A 19,634-nucleotide genomic window follows, 5' to 3' on the forward strand; every position below is an offset into this window, starting at 1 on the left:
GTCATGTGAGATACAAGCAGTACTGCAGTATGTTTACTTGTGTGTGATATCATGTGCGATACAAGCTGTCCTGCAGTGTGTTTACGTATGCGTTGTCATGTGCGATACAAGCAGTCCTACAGTATGTTTACTTGTGTGTTTGATATCATGTGCGATACAAGCAGTTCTGCAGCGTGTTTATATGTGTGTGATGTCATGTGAGATACAAGCAGTTCTGCAGAGTGTTTAGTTGTGTGTGACATCATGTGCGATACAAGCAGTCCGGCAGCGTGTTTACTTGTGTGTGATATCCTGTGCAATACAAGCAGTTCTGCAGCGTGTTTACATGTGTGTGATATCATGTGAGATACAAACAGTCCTGCAGCGTGTTTACTTGTGTGTGATATCATGTGTGATACAAGCAGTCCTACAGCGTGTTTACTTGTGTGTGATATCATGTGAGATACAAGCAGTACTGCAGTATGTTTACTTGTGTGTGATATCATGTGCGATACAAGCAGTGCTGCAGCGTGTTCACTTATGCGTTGTCATGTGCGATACAAGCAGCCCTACAGCGTGTTTACTTGTGTGTGATATCATGTGCGATACAAGCAGCCCTACAGCGTGTTTACTTGTGTGTAATATCCTGTGCAATACAAGCAGTTCTGCAGCGTGTTTACTTGTGTGTGATATTATGTGAGATACAAACAGTTCTGCAGCGTGTTTACTTGTGTGTGATATCATGTGAGATACAAACAGTCCTGCAGCGTGTTTACTTGTGTGTGATATCATGTGTGATACAAGGAGTCCTACAGCGTGTTTACTTGTGTGTGATATCATGTGAGATACAAGCAGTACTGCAGTATGTTTACTTGTGTGTGATATCATGTGCGATACAAGCAGTGCTGCAGCGTGTTCACTTATGCGTTGTCATGTGCGATACAAGCATCCCTACAGCGTGTTTACTTGTGTGTGATATCATGTGCGATACAAGCAGCCCTACAGCGTGTTTACTTGTGTGTGATATCATGTGCGATACAAGCTGTCCTGCAGCATGACTACTTGTGTGTGACATCATGTGTGATACAATCAGTCCTGCAACCTGTTTACTTGTGTGTGGTATCATGTGCGATACAAGCAGTTCTGCAGCGTGTTTACATGTGTGTGATATCATGTGAGATACAAGCAGTTCTGCAGAGTGTTTAGTTGTGTGTGACATCATGTGCGATACAAGCAGTCCGGCAGCGTGTTTACTTGTGTGTGATATCATGTGCAATACAAGCAGTTCTGCAGCGTGTTTACATGTGTGAGATATCATGTGAGATACAAGCAGTGTTTCCAGAGGCTGAAATGCGGGTGTCAGGGACAGACGTGGAAGGAGATGTTTACAACAAAGTTCTAAAGTTTAGTGATCAGATGTATCAGATTGTAGGTGGAGTTATTTGTTACCCTTCGTGTTCATATTTTGCTGTGTGTTGCATTTTTGTTGTGTTTGGCTTGATTGTAAAATATGTGGATGGAGAACTTCATATGTTGTCAATATTCAGTGTTTTATACTTCCTAGTTAATATTGTAACATTCTTTATTTTATGTAAGGTGGTCTGTCATACCCTTTTTAGCTTTCAGGCATTGTGAGGTTTTCTATTAGTGCTCCTAAAAATAGATATACCGGCCACTGGACACTTTTTTTTCCTCTAAATTTGGCCCCCGAGGCAAAATATTTGCCCAGTCCTGCTACAGGAACTAGCAGCCACACAACAGCTAAGCACACAATAGCACACAAGCTAGACGTACGCAAGAAGTAAGGATGTGAATCTTACAACTCAGGATTTAATAACATTCGGATGTTTGGGGACAAAATTCCATTTAAAATCGATTGTTGCAATGTTTTGTTCTGGATATGAGTTATAATAAAACAATGTTTTGTTCTGGATATGAGTTATAATAAACAATGTTTTGTTCTGGATATGAGTTATAATAAAACAATGTTTTGTTCTGGATATGAGTTATAATAAAACAATGTATTGTTCTGGATATGAGTTATAATCAAACAATGTTTTGTTCTGGATATGAGTTATAATCAAACAATGTTTTGTTCTGGATATGAGTTATAATAAAACAATGTATTGTTCTGGATATGAGTTATAATCAAACAATGTTTTGTTCTGGATATGAGTTATAATAAAACAATGTATTGTTCTGGATATGAGTTATAATAAAACAATGTTTTGTTCTGGATATGAGTTATAATAAAACAATGTATTGTTCTGGATATGAGTTATAATAAACAATGTATTGTTCTGGGTATGAGTTATAATAAACAATGTATTGTTCTGGGTATGAGTTATAATCAAACCCTCTCAGAAGAGTTTGCAGGTTAAAAGGCTGACAAATATAATAAATATAAACAGCAAGTAAGTTCAGAGATGGTAGTACGTGTCCTTAAGTAAACAATATTAAAGTGTAAAACATCACATTTGTCAATATAAACAAGAATCAAATACTTCTAATGTCATGTTAGCAGTAAGAAACGTGTCCGCATCATTCAATCTGTTGCGTCATGAGCTGAAGTAAATTAATTGTGGTGGCCACAAAAACAACAATCCTTCCACTCTGCAGCTAAATCACGGCCCGTGTAAAAATACTATCAAACATCACAAGTGGAATAAAGAATCACAGCCCCTGTAAAAATACTATCAAACATCACAAGTGGAATAAAGAATCACAGCCCCTGTAAAAATACTATCAAACATCACAAGTGGAATAAAGAATCACAGCCCGTGTAAAAATACTATCAAACATCACAAGTGGAAGAAAGAATCACAGCCCTTGTAAAAATACTATCAAACATCACAAGTGGAATAAAGAATCACAGCCCGTGTAAAAATACTATCAAACATCACAAGTGGAATAAAGAATCACGGCCCATGTAAAAATACTATCAAACATCACAAGTGGAATAAAGAATCACAGCCCCTGTAAAAATACTATCAAACATCACAAGTGGAATAAAGAATCACAGCCCCTGTAAAAATACTATCAAACATCACAAGTGGAATAAAGAATCACAGCCCGTGTAAAAATACTATCAAACATCACAAGTGGAAGAAAGAATCACAGCCCTTGTAAAAATACTATCAAACATCACAAGTGGAAGAAAGAATCACAGCCCCTGTAAAAATACTATCAAACATCACAAGTGGAAGAAAGAATCACAGCCCCTGTAAAAATACTATCAAACATCACAAGTGGAATAAAGAATCACAGCCCGTGTAAAAATACTATCAAACATCACAAGTGGAAGAAAGAATCACAGCCCTTGTAAAAATACTATCAAACATCACAAGTGGAAGAAAGAATCACAGCCCCTGTAAAAATACTATCAAACATCACAAGTGGAAGAAAGAATCACAGCCCCTGTAAAAATACTATCAAACATCACAAGTGGAATAAAGAATCACAGCCCGTGTAAAAATACTATCAAACATCACAAGTGGAATAAAGAATCACAGCCCCTGTAAAAATACTATCAAACATCACAAGTGGAATAAAGAATCACAGCCCCTGTAAAAATACTATCAAACATCACAAGTGGAATAAAGAATCACAGCCCGTGTAAAAATACTATCAAACATCACAAGTGGAAGAAAGAATCACAGCCCTTGTAAAAATACTATCAAACATCACAAGTGGAATAAAGAATCACAGCCCTTGTAAAAATACTATCAAACATCACAAGTGGAAGAAAGAATCACAGCCCCTGTAAAAATACTATCAAACATCACAAGTGGAATAAAGAATCACAGCCCCTGTAAAAATACTATCAAACATCACAAGTGGAATAAAGAATCACAGCCCGTGTAAAAATACTATCAAACATCACAAGTGGAAGAAAGAATCACAGCCCTTGTAAAAATACTATCAAACATCACAAGTGGAAGAAAGAATCACAGCCCCTGTAAAAATACTATCAAACATCACAAGTGGAAGAAAGAATCACAGCCCCTGTAAAAATACTATCAAACATCACAAGTGGAATAAAGAATCACAGCCCGTGTAAAAATACTATCAAACATCACAAGTGGAATAAAGAATCACAGCCCCTGTAAAAATACTATCAAACATCACAAGTGGAATAAAGAATCACAGCCCCTGTAAAAATACTATCAAACATCACAAGTGGAATAAAGAATCACAGCCCGTGTAAAAATACTATCAAACATCACAAGTGGAAGAAAGAATCACAGCCCTTGTAAAAATACTATCAAACATCACAAGTGGAATAAAGAATCACAGCCCTTGTAAAAATACTATCAAACATCACAAGTGGAAGAAAGAATCACAGCCCCTGTAAAAATACTATCAAACATCACAAGTGGAATAAAGAATCACAGCCCCTGTAAAAATACTATCAAACATCACAAGTGGAATAAAGAATCACAGCCCCATCACAGCCCGTGTAAAAATACTATCAAACATCACAAGTGGAAGAAAGAATCACAGCCCTTGTAAAAATACTATCAAACATCAAACAAACACAAGGACTGGGGGCCACTCTGGCCCGCCACAAACACAAGGCCTGGGGGCCATATCTGGCCCGCCACAAACTCAAGGACTGGTAGCCATATCTGGCCCGCCAGAAACTCAAGGACTGGGGGCCACTCTGGCCCGCCACAAACACAAGGACTGGTAGCCATATCTGGCCCGCCACAAACTCAAGGACTGGTAGCCATATCTGGCCCGCCACAAACTCAAGGACTGGGGGCCACTCTGGCCCGCCACAAACACAAGGACTGGTAGCCATATCTGGCCCGCCACAAATACAAGGAATGGGGGCCATATCTGGCCCGCCACAAACTCAAGGCCTGGGGGCCACATCTGTCCCGCCACAAATCAAGGCCTGGGTGCCACATCTGTCCCGCCACAAACACAAGGACTGGTAGCCATATCTGGCTCGCCACAAACTCAAGGACTGGGGGCCATATCTGGCCCGCCACAAACTCAAGGCCTGGGGGCCACATCTGGCCCGCTACAAACACAAGGACTGGTAGCCATATCTGGCCCGCCACAAACACAAGGACTGGTAGCCATATCTGGCCCGCCACAAACTCAAGGACTGGTAGCCATATCTGGCCCGCCACAAACTCAAGGACTGGGGGCCACTCTGGCCCGCCACAAACACAAGGACTGGTAGCCATATCTGGCCCGCCACAAATACAAGGAATGGGGGCCATATCTGGCCCGCCACAAACTCAAGGCCTGGGGGCCACATCTGTCCCGCCACAAATCAAGGCCTGGGTGCCACATCTGTCCCGCCACAAACACAAGGACTGGTAGCCATATCTGGCTCGCCACAAACTCAAGGACTGGGGGCCATATCTGGCCCGCCACAAACTCAAGGCCTGGGGGCCACATCTGGCCCGCTACAAACACAAGGACTGGTAGCCATATCTGGCCCGCCACAAACTCAAGGACTGGGGGCCATATCTGGCCCGCCACAAATACAAGGAATGGGGGCCATATCTGGCCCGCCACAAACTCAAGGCCTGGGGGCCACATCTGTCCCGCCACAAACTCAAGGACTGGGGGCCATATCTGGCCCGCCACAAATACAAGAATGGGGGCCATATCTGGCCCGCCACATCATTTGGGTTACCCACATATGCGGTCCTCTCCAAGGTTTCTCATAGTCATTCACATTGACGTCCCACTGGGGTGAGTTTTTCCTTGCCCGTATGTGGGCTCTGGACCGAGGATGTCGTTGTGGCTTGTACAGCCCTTTGAGACACTTGTGATTTAGGGCTATATAAATAAACATTGATTGATTGATTTCAAGTGGCCAGCAAACACTTTTCTTACTAAATGTATCAAATTTGACATTTTTACAGAAAAATAAATGATACACTTTAAAAAATATATTTTATGTTAAAAAAAACAAACCGGTAACTTAGTCGCCAGAATTCTACTGTGATTAAAAAAACCCAAAAAAACTGTGGTCCTGTTTTTTCTGTATACGGTAATAACAACTACTGTAGATTTTACAGTAAAAGCATTAGTATTGATTTTCCATTTTCATTTATATGCTGTTAAAAATAAATATTGTACATTATATGCTAATATTTTAGCAACTGAGCTGTACCAGGTTAATTTTACTTTAAAATCTTATGTACATAATATACAGTATGTGTGTTTGTGTATATACAGTATGTATGTATATACATATATATGCATATATGTATGTATGTATGTATATATATATATATATATATATATATATATATATATATATATATATATATATATATATATATATATATATATATATATATATATATATATATATATATATATATATATATATATATATATATATATATATATATGTATATATACATTAGTATATATGTAAATGTATATGTGTATATATGTGTAGATAAATATTGTATAAGTGTATATATATGTGTATATATGTATACATGTATATGTGTATATATATGTAGATATCTGTATATACATATACATGTTTATATGTGTATATCTGTATAGAAATGTGTATATATACATACACATATATATATATACACACATATATACACACACACATATATACATATATATATATATACATATATATATATATATATATATATATATATATACAATAATTGTGTAGTAGCATCATGAAGAAATGAAAATGTATATATTATTCACTGTATGTATATATGTATGTATTATTATTCACTGTATGTATATATGTATATATTATTATTCACTGTATGTATATATTATTATTCACTGTATGTATATATTTATATATTATTATTCACTGTATGTATATATTATTCACTGTATGTATATATGTATGTATTATTATTCACTGTATGTATATATGTATATATTATTATTCACTGTATGTATATATTATTATTCACTGTATGTATATATTTATATATTATTATTCACTGTATGTATATATTATTATTCACTGTATGTATATATGTATGTATTATTATTCACTGTATGTATATATGTATATATTATTATTCACTGTATGTATATATTATTATTCACTGTATGTATATATTTATATATTATTATTCACTGAATGTATATATTTATATATTACTATTCACTGAATGTATATATTATTATTCACTGTATGTATATATTATTATTCACTGTATGTGTATATTATTATTCAGCCCTTTGAGACACTTGTGATTTAGGGCTATATAAATAAACATTGATTGATTGATTGATTGATGTTATTCACTGTATGTATATATGTATATATTATTATTCACTGTATGTATATATTATTATTCACTGTATTTATACATTATTATTCACTGTATGTATATATTATTATTCACTGTATGTATATATTATTATTCACAGACATATTTGGCAAGTGGCCCTCGATGACAACAAGTTGGACAAACTTTGTGCCAGAGATTTAAGTGTCACATAAAAAAAAAAAAAAAAAAAAAATTAGGATTTATTTTGAACATTTTGTTAATTGAGAACCTTCCAGGTCTCTGGAACCTAACTTGAGGGGAGCCGTAAGTCTTTGAAGATGTTTTATGATCCTGGTCTAGTCTGACAATTGTGGACTAACCTGTCACACCTGCAAGTCCAGACTGGGACCTGAGAGTCTCTGCGCAGGTTCCATGATCAATAATCAATAATCATCTCCATTGGACCACAGGTCAACAACACGTGAAGAGTGTTAACTCCATGATCAATAATCAATAATCATCTCCATTGGACCACAGGTCAACAACACGTGAAGAGTGTTAACTCCATGATCAATAATCAATAATCATCTCCATTGGACCACAGGTCAACAACACGTGAAGAGTGTTAACTCCATGATCAATAATCAATAATCATCTCCATTGGACCACAGGTCAACAACACGTGAAGAGTGTTAACTCCATGATCAATAATCAATAATCATCTCCATTGGACCACAGGTCAACAACACGTGAAGAGTGTTAACTCCATGATCAATAATCAATAATCATCTCCATTGGACCACAGGTCAACAACACGTGAAGAGTGTTAACTCCATGATCAATAATCAATAATCATCTCCATTGGACCACAGGTCAACAACACGTGAAGAGTGTTAACTCCATGATCAATAATCAATAATCATCTCCATTGGACCACAGGTCAACAACACGTGAAGAGTGTTAACTCCATGATCAATAATCAATAATCATCTCCATTGGACCACAGGTCAACAACACGTGAAGAGTGTTAACTCCATGATCAATAATCAATAATCATCTCCATTGGACCACAGGTCAACAACACGTGAAGAGTGTTAACTCCATGATCAATAATCAATAATCATCTCCATTGGACCACAGGTCAACAACACGTGAAGAGTGTTAACTCCATGATCAATAATCAATAATCATCTCCATTGGACCACAGGTCAACAACACGTGAAGAGTGTTAACTCCATGATCAATAATCAATAATCATCTCCATTGGACCACAGGTCAACAACACGTGAAGAGTGTCCACAAGAAGGTCATGTTTGCCAGAGGAGGTGAGGCCGCCACGACACGCCACGACACGCCACACCCCTCCATGACACGCCACGACACGCCACACCCCTCCATGACACGCCACGACACGCCACACCCCTCCATGACACGCCACGACACGCCACACCCCTCCATGACACGCCACGACACGCCACACCCCGCCATGACACGCCACACCCCTCCATGACACGCCACGACACGCCATGACACGCCCGCTCACTCACAGCTGAGGCATGTGAGCGTGACACAAACACACCCAGGGTGTGGCTCTACTACCTCACTTCAACGCTGGAATATCAAGTCAGCACAAGTCGCGTCAGCAACAATGTGTCAAATAGACTCCTAGCACACCTTCACTACACTCCTAGTACACCTTCACTAGCCTCCTAGCACACCTTCACTACACTCCTAGTACACCTTCACTACACTCCTAGTACACCTTCACCTTCACTACACTCCTAGCACACCTTCACTACACTCCTAGTACACCTTCACTACACTCCTAGTACACCTTCACCTTCACTACACTCCTAGTACACCTTCACTACACTCCTAGTACACCTTCACTACACTCCTAGTACACCTTCACTACACTCCTAGTACACCTTCACCTTCACTACACTCCTAGCACACCTTCACTACACTCCTAGTACACCTTCACTACACTCCTAGTACACCTTCACCTTCACTACACTCCTAGTACACCTTCACTACACTCCTAGTACACCTTCACCTTCACTACACTCCTAGCACACCTTCACTACACTCCTAGTACACCTTCACTACACTCCTAGTACACCTTCACTACACTCCTAGTACACCTTCACTAGCCTCCTAGCACACCTTCACTACACTCCTAGTACACCTTCACTACACTCCTAGTACACCTTCACTAGCCTCCTAGCACACCTTCACTAGCCTCCTAGTACACCTTCACTAGCCTCCTAGCACACCTTCACTACACTCCTAGTACACCTTCACTACACTCCTAGTACACCTTCACCTTCACTACACTCCTAGTACACCTTCACTACACTCCTAGTACACCTTCACCTTCACTACACTCCTAGTACACCTTCACTACACTCCTAGTACACCTTCACCTTCACTACACTCCTAGCACACCTTCACTACACTCCTAGTACACCTTCACTACACTCCTAGTACACCTTCACTACACTCCTAGTACACCTTCACTAGCCTCCTAGCACACCTTCACTACACTCCTAGTACACCTTCACTACACTCCTAGTACACCTTCACTAGCCTCCTAGCACACCTTCACTAGCCTCCTAGTACACCTTCACTAGCCTCCTAGCACACCTTCACTACACTCCTAGTACACCTTCACTACACTCCTAGTACACCTTCACTAGCCTCCTAGCACACCTTCACTACACTCCTAGTACACCTTCACTAGCCTCCTAGCACACCTTCACTAGCCTCCTAGCACACCTTCACTAGCCTCCTAGTACACCTTCACTAGCCTCCTAGCACACCTTCACTAGCCTCCTAGTACACCTTCACTACACTCCTAGTACACCTTCACTACACTCCTAGTACACCTTCACTAGCCTCCTAGCACACCTTCACTACACTCGTAGTACACATTCACTACACTCCTAGTACACCTTCACTAGCCTCCTAGCACACCTTCACTAGCCTCCTAGCACACCTTCACTAGCCTCCTAGCACACCTTCACTAGCCTCCTAGTACACCTTCACTAGCCTCCTAGCACACCTTCACTAGCCTCCTAGCACACCTTCACTACACTCCTAGTACACCTTCACTACACTCCTAGTACACCTTCACTAGCCTCCTAGCACACCTTCACTACACTCGTAGTACACCTTCACTACACTCCTAGTACACCTTCACTAGCCTCCTAGCACACCTTCACTAGCCTCCTAGCACACCTTCACTAGCCTCCTAGTACACCTTCACTAGCCTCCTAGCACACCTTCACTAGCCTCCTAGTACACCTTCACTAGCCTCCTAGCACACCTTCACTAGCCTCCTAGCACACCTTCACTAGCCTCCTAGCACACCTTCACTAGCCTCCTAGTACACCTTCACTAGCCTCCTAGTACACCTTCACTAGACTCCTAGGTACAACTCAGCGTCGAATATTATGCTACTTGATGAATGCTACTTGTTAGCATGCCAATGTTAGTAAGCTTCTTGTTTTAAAGCTTGATGCATGCTAACATTAGCATGCTAACTTTTTTCAGGTATACATCGTACGATTAATACATGTAAAACAGGTAAAAGTACAGTTGCAATACTCTTTTGCACCACTTGTGGCAGTATTCACAACATCAAGTTTCTTCAGCGCAAAAATGATGACTAAAGTGGTGAATCTATTTTTTTTGGACAGTTTATTGAAGAACAGAGTCAAAGTATTTCAATGGGAACCAAAAGACGTTTTTTGTTGACCAATTTTGCACAAATAAAGTAAATAATTGTGTGCTTTAATGAAAGGAAATCACGTGAAGTTGATTGTCTTATTTGAAGAAGCTTGTGGCAAAACATTTTTTTCTGATGATAACCCTAAAATAAGTATTGGTATTGTCGATACTAAAATAAGTATTGGTATTGTCGATACTAAAATAAGTATTGGTATTGTCGATACTAAAATAAGTATTGGTATTGTCGATACTAAAATAAGTATTGGTACTGACGATACTAAAATAAGTATTGGTATTGACGATACTAAAATAAGTATTGGTATTGATGATACTAAAATAAGTATTGGTATTGACGATACTAAAATAAGTATTGGTACTGACGATACTAAAATAAGTATTGGTATTGTCGATACTAAAATAAGTATTGGTATTGACGATACTAATATAAGTATTGGTATTGACGATACTAAAATAAGTATTGGTATTGTCGATACTAAAATAAGTATTGGTATTGACGATACTAAAATAAGTATAAGTACATTGTTTATATTTGGTAATATAGTGTACATTGTCCATATTTGGCAATATAGTGTACATTGTTTATATTTGGCAATATAGTGTACATTGTTTATATTTGGTAATATAGTGTACATTGTTTATATTTGACAATATAGTGTACATTGTTTATATTTGGCAATATAGTGTACATTGTTTATATTTGGTAATATAGTGTACATTGTTTATATTTGACAATATAGTGTACATTGTTTATATTTGGCAATATAGTGTACATTGTTTATATTTGACAATATAGTGTACATTGTTTATATTTGGTAATATAGTGTACATTGTTTAAATTTGACAATATAGTGTACATTGTTTATATTTGGCAATATAGTGTACATTGTTTAAATTTGGCAATGTAGTGTACATTGTTTATATTTGGTAATATAGTGTACATTGTCCATATTTGACAATAAAGTGTACATTGTTTATATTTGACAATATAGTGTACATTGTTTATATTTGGTAATATAGTGTACATTGTTTATATTTGGCAATATAGTGTACATTGTTTAAATTTGGCAATGTAGTGTACATTGTTTATATTTGGCAATATAGTGTACATTGTTTAAATTTGGCAATGTAGTGTACATTGTTTATATTTGGTAATATAGTGTACATTGTCCATATTTGACAATAAAGTGTACATTGTTTATATTTGACAATATAGTGTACATTGTTTATATTTGGTAATATAGTGTACATTGTTTATATTTGACAATATAGTGTACATTGTTTATATTTGACAATATAGTGTACATTGTTTATATTTGGCAATATAGTGTACATTGTTTAAATTTGGCAATGTAGTGTACATTGTTTATATTTGGTAATATAGTGTACATTGTCCATATTTGACAATAAAGTGTACATTGTTTATATTTGACAATATAGTGTACATTGTTTATATTTGGCAATATAGTGTACATTGTTTATATTTGACAATATAGTGTACATTGTTTATATTTGACAATATAGTGTACATTGTTTATATTTGACAATATAGTGTACATTGTTTAAATTTGGCAATATAGTGTACATTGTTTGTATTTGGCAATATAGTGTACATTGTTTATATTTGACAATATAGTGTACATTGTTTATATTTGACAATATAGTGTACATTGTTTGTATTTGGCAATATAGTGTACATTGTTTATATTTGACAATATAGTGTACATTGTTTATATTTGACAATATAGTGTACATTGTTTATATTTGACAATATAGTGTACATTGTTTATATTTGACAATATAGTGTACATTGTTTATATTTGACAATATAGTGTACATTGTTTATATTTGACAGGATAGTGTATATTGTTTATATTTGACAATATAGTGTACATTGTTTATATTTGATAATATAGTGTACATTGTTTATATTTGACAATATAGTGTACATTGTCCATATTTGGCAATATAGTGTACATTGTTTATATTTGACAATATAGTGTACATTGTTTATATTTGACAATATAGTGTACATTGTTTATATTTGACAGGATAGTGTATATTGTTTATATTTGACAATATAGTGTACATTGTTTATATTTGACAATATAGTGTACATTGTTTATATTTGACAATATAGTGTACATTGTTTATATTTGACAATATAGTGTACATTGTTTATATTTGCTTCACAATGTCAGCTTGTTTTGCCCGCCTGAAATAAAAAAGACAAAAATGGTGAAATTGTTCCTCCACTATGACTGATGCTGCTCTGAAAGGGACAAGCGGTAGGAAATGGATGGATGGAACGAAACTTTCTTCTGTCGCTTTTTTGGTCACGATTTTTGTGGTGGTATTTTTTTAGTGCTTTGTGAAGGGGGAGGGGCCACAGCAGCTTTGTGAAGGGGGAGGGGCCACAGCAGCTTTGTAAAGGGGGAGGGCCCACAGCAGCTTTGTGAAGGGGGAGGGGCCACAGCAGCTTTGTGAAGGGGGAGGGGCCACAGCAGCCCCCACTGCTCGTGGAAAAGAGCCCCGCGTGATTTCATGTCGCCGGTGACTTGTTTGGATGACTTGCTCAATATGACTTGTTTGGATGACTCACTAAATATGGCCACAGAGTTGCCAAGTTGGCTACGTCGTCTTATGCTCTGGCAGACCAGCTGGAGTCTCATTCATCTTGTTTTCCTCCTAATGACTGTTATTCTACTGTATTTGATAACATGTTGAGTCCTCCCCCGCGACTACAAATACTATCATTGACTTTTATTCTACTGTATTTGATAACATGTTGATCCCTCCCCCGCGACTACAAATACTATCATTGACTTTTATTCTACTGTATTTGATAACATGTTGAGTCCTCCCCCGCGACTACAAATACTATCATTGACTTTTATTCTACTGTATTTGATAACATGTTGATCCCTCCCCCGCGACTACAAATACTATCATTGACTTTTATTCTACTGTATTTGATAACATGTTGAGTCCTCCCCCGCGACTACAAATACTATCATTGACTTTTATTCTACTGTATTTGATAACATGTTGATCCCTCCCCCGTGACTACAAATACTATCATTGACTTTTATTCTACTGTATTTGATAACATGTTGAGTCCTCCCCCGCGACTACAAATACTATCATTGACTTTTATTCTACTGTATTTGATAACATGTTGAGTCCTCCCCCGCGACTACAAATACTATCATTGACTTTTATTCTACTGTATTTGATAACATGTTGAGTCCTCCCCCGCGACTACAAATACTATCATTGACTTTTATTCTACTGTATTTGATAACATGTTGAGTCCTTCCCCGCGACTACAAATACTATCATTGACTTTTATTCTACTGTATTTGATAACATGTTGATCCCTCCCCCGCGACTACAAATACTATCATTGACTTTTATTCTACTGTATTTGATAACATGTTGATCCCTCCCCCGCGACTACAAATACTATCATTGACTTTTATTCTACTGTATTTGATAACATGTTGATCCCTCCCCCGCGACTACAAATACTATCATTGACTTTTATTCTACTGTATTTGATAACATGTTGAGTCCTCCCCCGCGACTACAAATACTATCATTGACTTTTATTCTACTGTATTTGATAACATGTTGAGTCCTCCCCCGCGACTACAAATACTATCATTGACTTTTATTCTACTGTATTTGATAACATGTTGAGTCCTCCCCCGCGACTACAAATACTATCATTGACTTTTATTCTACTGTATTTGATAACATGTTGAGTCCTTCCCCGCGACTACAAATACTATCATTGACTTTTATTCTACTGTATTTGATAACATGTTGATCCCTCCCCCGCGACTACAAATACTATCATTGACTTTTATTCTACTGTATTTGATAACATGTTGAGTCCTCCCCCGCGACTACAAATACTATCATTGACTTTTATTCTACTGTATTTGATGACATGTTGAGTCCTCCCCCGCGACTACAAATACTATCATTGACTTTTATTCTACTGTATTTGATAACATGTTGAGTCCTCCCCCGTGACTACAAATACTATCATTGACTTTTATTCTACTGTATTTGATGACATGTTGAGTCCTCCCCCGCGACTACAAATACTATCATTGGGCTATACAATTGTGACAAGTGCACCTCTGCATCACATTGTTATCATTTTTAACATGAACGAAAACACAAATAAACAAATAGTTACGAAACAGAAAATATTTAAAGTGCATCAATTTGCTTGAAATTATTATTTTTTTCAATCTTTATTCAAACTGAATTTCAGCAACTTGGACCAAATGTTTTCAAATAAAAAATAAATAAGTTTAAAAATTATATAAATTTGCATACATACAAACCCCGTTTCCATATGAGTTGTGAAATGGTGTTAGATGTAAATATAAACAGAATACAATGATTTGCAAATCCTTTTCAAGCCATATTCAGTTGAATATGCTACAAAGACAACATATTTCATGTTCAAACTCATAAACTTTAGTTTTTGTTGCAAATAATCATTAACTTTATAATTTGATGTCAGCAACATGTGACAAAGAAGTTGTGAAAGGTGGCAATAAATACTGATAAAGTTGAGGAATGTTCATCAAACACTTATTTGGAACATCCCACAGGTGAACAGGCTAATTGGGAACAGGTGGGTGCCATGATTGGCTATAAAAACAGCTCAGTCTTTCACAAGAAAGGATGGGGCGAGGGTCACCACTTTGTCCACAACTGCGTGAGCAAATAGTCAAACAGTTTAAGAACAACCTTTCTCAAAGTGCAATTGCCAGAAATGTAGAGATTTCAACATCTACGCTCCATAATATCATCAAAAGGTTCAGAGAATGTGGAGAAATCACTCCAGGTAAGCAGCATGGCCGGAAACCAACATTGAATGACCTTGACCTTCGATCCCTCAGGTTGTACTGTATCAACAAGCGACATCAGTGTGTAAAGGATATCACCACATGGAACACTTCAGAAAACCACTGTCACTAAATACAGTTGGTCGCTACATCTGTAAGTGCAAGTTAAAGCTCTACTATGCAAAGAGAAAGCCATTTATCAACAACACCCAGAAACGCCGCCGGCTTCTCTGGGCCCGAGATCATCTAAGATGGACTCATGCAAAGTGGAAAAGTGTTCTGTGGTCTGACGAGTCCACATTTCAAATTGTTTTTAAAAATATTCCACATCGTGTCCTCCTGACCAAAGGGGAAGCGAACCATCCAGACTGTTATCCACGCAAAGTGTAAAAGGCAGCATGTGTGATGGTATGGGGGTGTATTAGTGGTTAGTGTGTGATGGTATGGGGGTGTATTAGTGATTAGTGTGTGATGGTATGGGGGTGTATGAGTGATTAGTGTGTGATGGTATGGGGGTGTATTAGTGATTAGTGTGTGATGGTATGGGGGTGTATTAGTGATTAGTGTGTGATGGTATGGGGGTGTATTAGTGATTAGTGTGTGATGGTATGGGGGTGTATTAGTGATTAGTGTGTGATGGTATGGGGGTGTATGAGTGATTAGTGTGTGATGGTATGGGGGTGTATTAGTGATTAGTGTGTGATGGTATGGGGGTGTATTAGTGATTAGTGTGTGATGGTATGGGGGTGTATTAGTGATTAGTGTGTGATGGTATGGGGGTGTATTAGTGATTAGTGTGTGATGGTATGGGGGTGTATGAGTGATTAGTGTGTGATGGTATGGGGGTGTATTAGTGATTAGTGTGTGATGGTATGGGGGTGTATTAGTGATTAGTGTGTGATGGTATGGGGGTGTATTAGTGATTAGTGTGTGATGGTATGGGGGTGTATTAGTGATTAGTGTGTGATGGTATGGGGGTGTATGAGTGATTAGTGTGTGATGGTATGGGGGTGTATTAGTGATTAGTGTGTGATGGTATGGGGGTGTATTAGTGATTAGTGTGTGATGGTATGGGGGTGTATTAGTGATTAGTGTGTGATGGTATGGGGGTGTATTAGTGATTAGTGTGTGATGGTATGGGGGTGTATTAGTGATTAGTGTGTGATGGTATGGGGGTGTATTAGTGATTAGTGTGTGATGGTATGGGGGTGTATTAGTGATTAGTGTGTGATGGTATGGGGGTGTATTAGTGATTAGTGTGTGATGGTATGGGGGTGTATTAGTGATTAGTGTGTGATGGTATGGGGGTGTATTAGTGATTAGTGTGTGATGGTATGGGGGTGTATTAGTGATTAGTGTGTGATGGTATGGGGGTGTATTAGTGATTAGTGTGTGATGGTATGGGGGTGTATTAGTGATTAGTGTGTGATGGTATGGGGGTGTATTAGTGGTCAAGACATGTTCTAGGGTGAAAGTGTAAAAGGCAGCATGTGTGATGGTATGGGGGTGTATTAGTGGCCAAGACATGGGTAACTTACACATCTGTGAAGGCACCATTCATGCTGAAAGGTACATACAGCTTTTGGAACAACATAAGCTGCCATCTAAGCGCCGTCTTTTTCATGGACGCCCCTGCTTATTTCAGCAAGACAATGCCAAGCCACATTCAGCGTAGCTACGTAAAAAAAGAGTGCGGGTACTTTCCTGGCCCACCTGCAGTCCAGACCTGTCTCCCATGGAAAATGTGTGGCGCATTATGAAGCCTAAAATAGGACAGCGGAGACCCCGGACTGTTGAACCACTGAAGCTCTACATAAAACAAGAATGGGAAAGAATTCCACTTTAAAGCTTCAACAATTAGTTTCCTCACTTCCCAATCCTTTACTGAGTGTTGTTCAAAGGAAAGGCCATGTAACACAGTGGTGAACATGCCCTTTCCCAACTACTTTGTCACGTGTTGCAGCCATGAAATTATAAGTTAATTATTATTTGCAAAAAAAAAATAAAGTTTATGACTTTGAACATGAAATATGTTGTCTTTGTAGCATATTCAACTGAATATGGCTTGAAAAGGATTTGCAAATCATTGTATTCTGTTTATATTTACATCTAACACCATTTACCAACTCATATGGAAACGAGGTTTGTACACACACACACACACACACACACACACACACACACACACACATATATATATATATATATATATATATATATATATATATATATATATATATATATATATATATATATATATATATATATATATATATATATATATATATATATATATATATATATATATATATATATATATAAATATAAATCAATCCAGAACCACAATAAGCATGTTTGTAGTGCACCTCTGCATAACATTGTATCATTATTATCATTAAATAAAAGACATGTATATCAAGTTACAACAATAAATATTTGTACAAAAATGTTTTTTGTTCGTAACAAAAATATGTATTTGATTTAATTTAATTTAATTTAATGTATTAATATATTTTTAAATAAAAACATAAAAGAAACAAAATAATTATAGGAATTTAATGTGAATCAATTTGCCTGAAATTATTTTTTGATATATAAAATTAGATGAATATAAATTATATAAATTATTTTTTTAATCTTTATTCAAACTAACCATTTTATTAATTAATATATTCTTAAATACATAAATACATTTAAAAATATATATATAATGTGCATCAATTTGCCTGAAATTATTTTTTGGAATCTGTGTTTAAACTAAAAACATTTGTTGAGCAACTTGAACAATAAAATGCTTACTGAAATAAATTCCATGACTAAAAAGGCCGAGCGGGGTGTGGCACTGCATGATACTGATGAAGCACTGCAGCACCACACCGGGTGACAAGAAGTCACGTCAAGCAACAAAGAGTGGATTTCACGCTGCACCTGTGTTGCCATGGCAGCCAGGTGTGTGTCCGACACAACACACCCGAACACTTCCAAACTCACAACTCCAAATGAGGGCAACATTTGACACTTGGAGCACTTTTTATGGCTAAAGAGAGACGCCCGGGAGGCTGCAATTCCACACATAGTGGAGACGGCCTTGAAAAGAAGATGGCGGCGGGGAGAAAAGTTGCGCACTTACCGCCAACAGCAGACACACACACACACACACACACATGTTACAAACTTACCGCCAGCAGCAGCAGACACACACACACACACATGTTACAAACTTACCGCCAGCAGCAGCAGACACACACACGTTACAATCATGGCTGCAGAAGTCCAGCAAATGAAGGCCAAGACACTTCCTGCTCAAGTGACAGTCGGCCAGGCAGGAGAGCTGCCTTATTATGAAGGGGGAGGAGTCACACACACACACACACACACACACACACACACACACACACACACACACACACACACACACACACACACACACACACACACACACACACACACACACACACACACACACACACACACACACACACACACACACACACGCACACACACACACACACACACACACACCCTGCAGGCAGAGACAGGTTGCCCTTTGTGTGTGTGTGTGTGTGTGTGTGTGTGTGTGTGTGCGAGAGAGAAAGGACACACACATAATTTTGCCATGACAAGAGAGTGAGAACACGTCTGTCTTGTCGGCTCACAAAGACTTGTTGGCCGCGCTGTCACACGTCCCCAAAGTGCGGCCCGGGGGCCTTTTGTGGCCCCCCAGCTCTTACAAAATAAAAGTGGACTAAAATAGCAAAGAGGTGAAAGTCTGAATGTTGACTCTAACAACACAAAG

At 37.9% G+C, this 19,634-nt stretch overlaps 1 protein-coding gene across 1 annotated transcript in view; it reads right to left on the minus strand.

Annotated features, from left to right (window-relative positions):
* Positions 1-19,132, minus strand: part of LOC133644159 (desmoglein-2.1-like) — a 28,893-nt gene extending 9,761 nt beyond the window's left edge. The window contains exon 1 of the mRNA XM_062038498.1: positions 19,064-19,132. Coding sequence (XP_061894482.1) covers positions 19,064-19,099 — 36 coding nt within the window. The 5' untranslated portion in view covers positions 19,100-19,132. The remainder of the gene's footprint in view (positions 1-19,063) is intronic.
* Positions 19,133-19,634: the final 502 nt, after the last annotated feature.

The sequence above is a fragment of the Entelurus aequoreus genome, linkage group LG27 (assembly GCF_033978785.1).
Source record: "Entelurus aequoreus isolate RoL-2023_Sb linkage group LG27, RoL_Eaeq_v1.1, whole genome shotgun sequence".
Classification (NCBI taxonomy): domain Eukaryota; kingdom Metazoa; phylum Chordata; class Actinopteri; order Syngnathiformes; family Syngnathidae; genus Entelurus; species Entelurus aequoreus.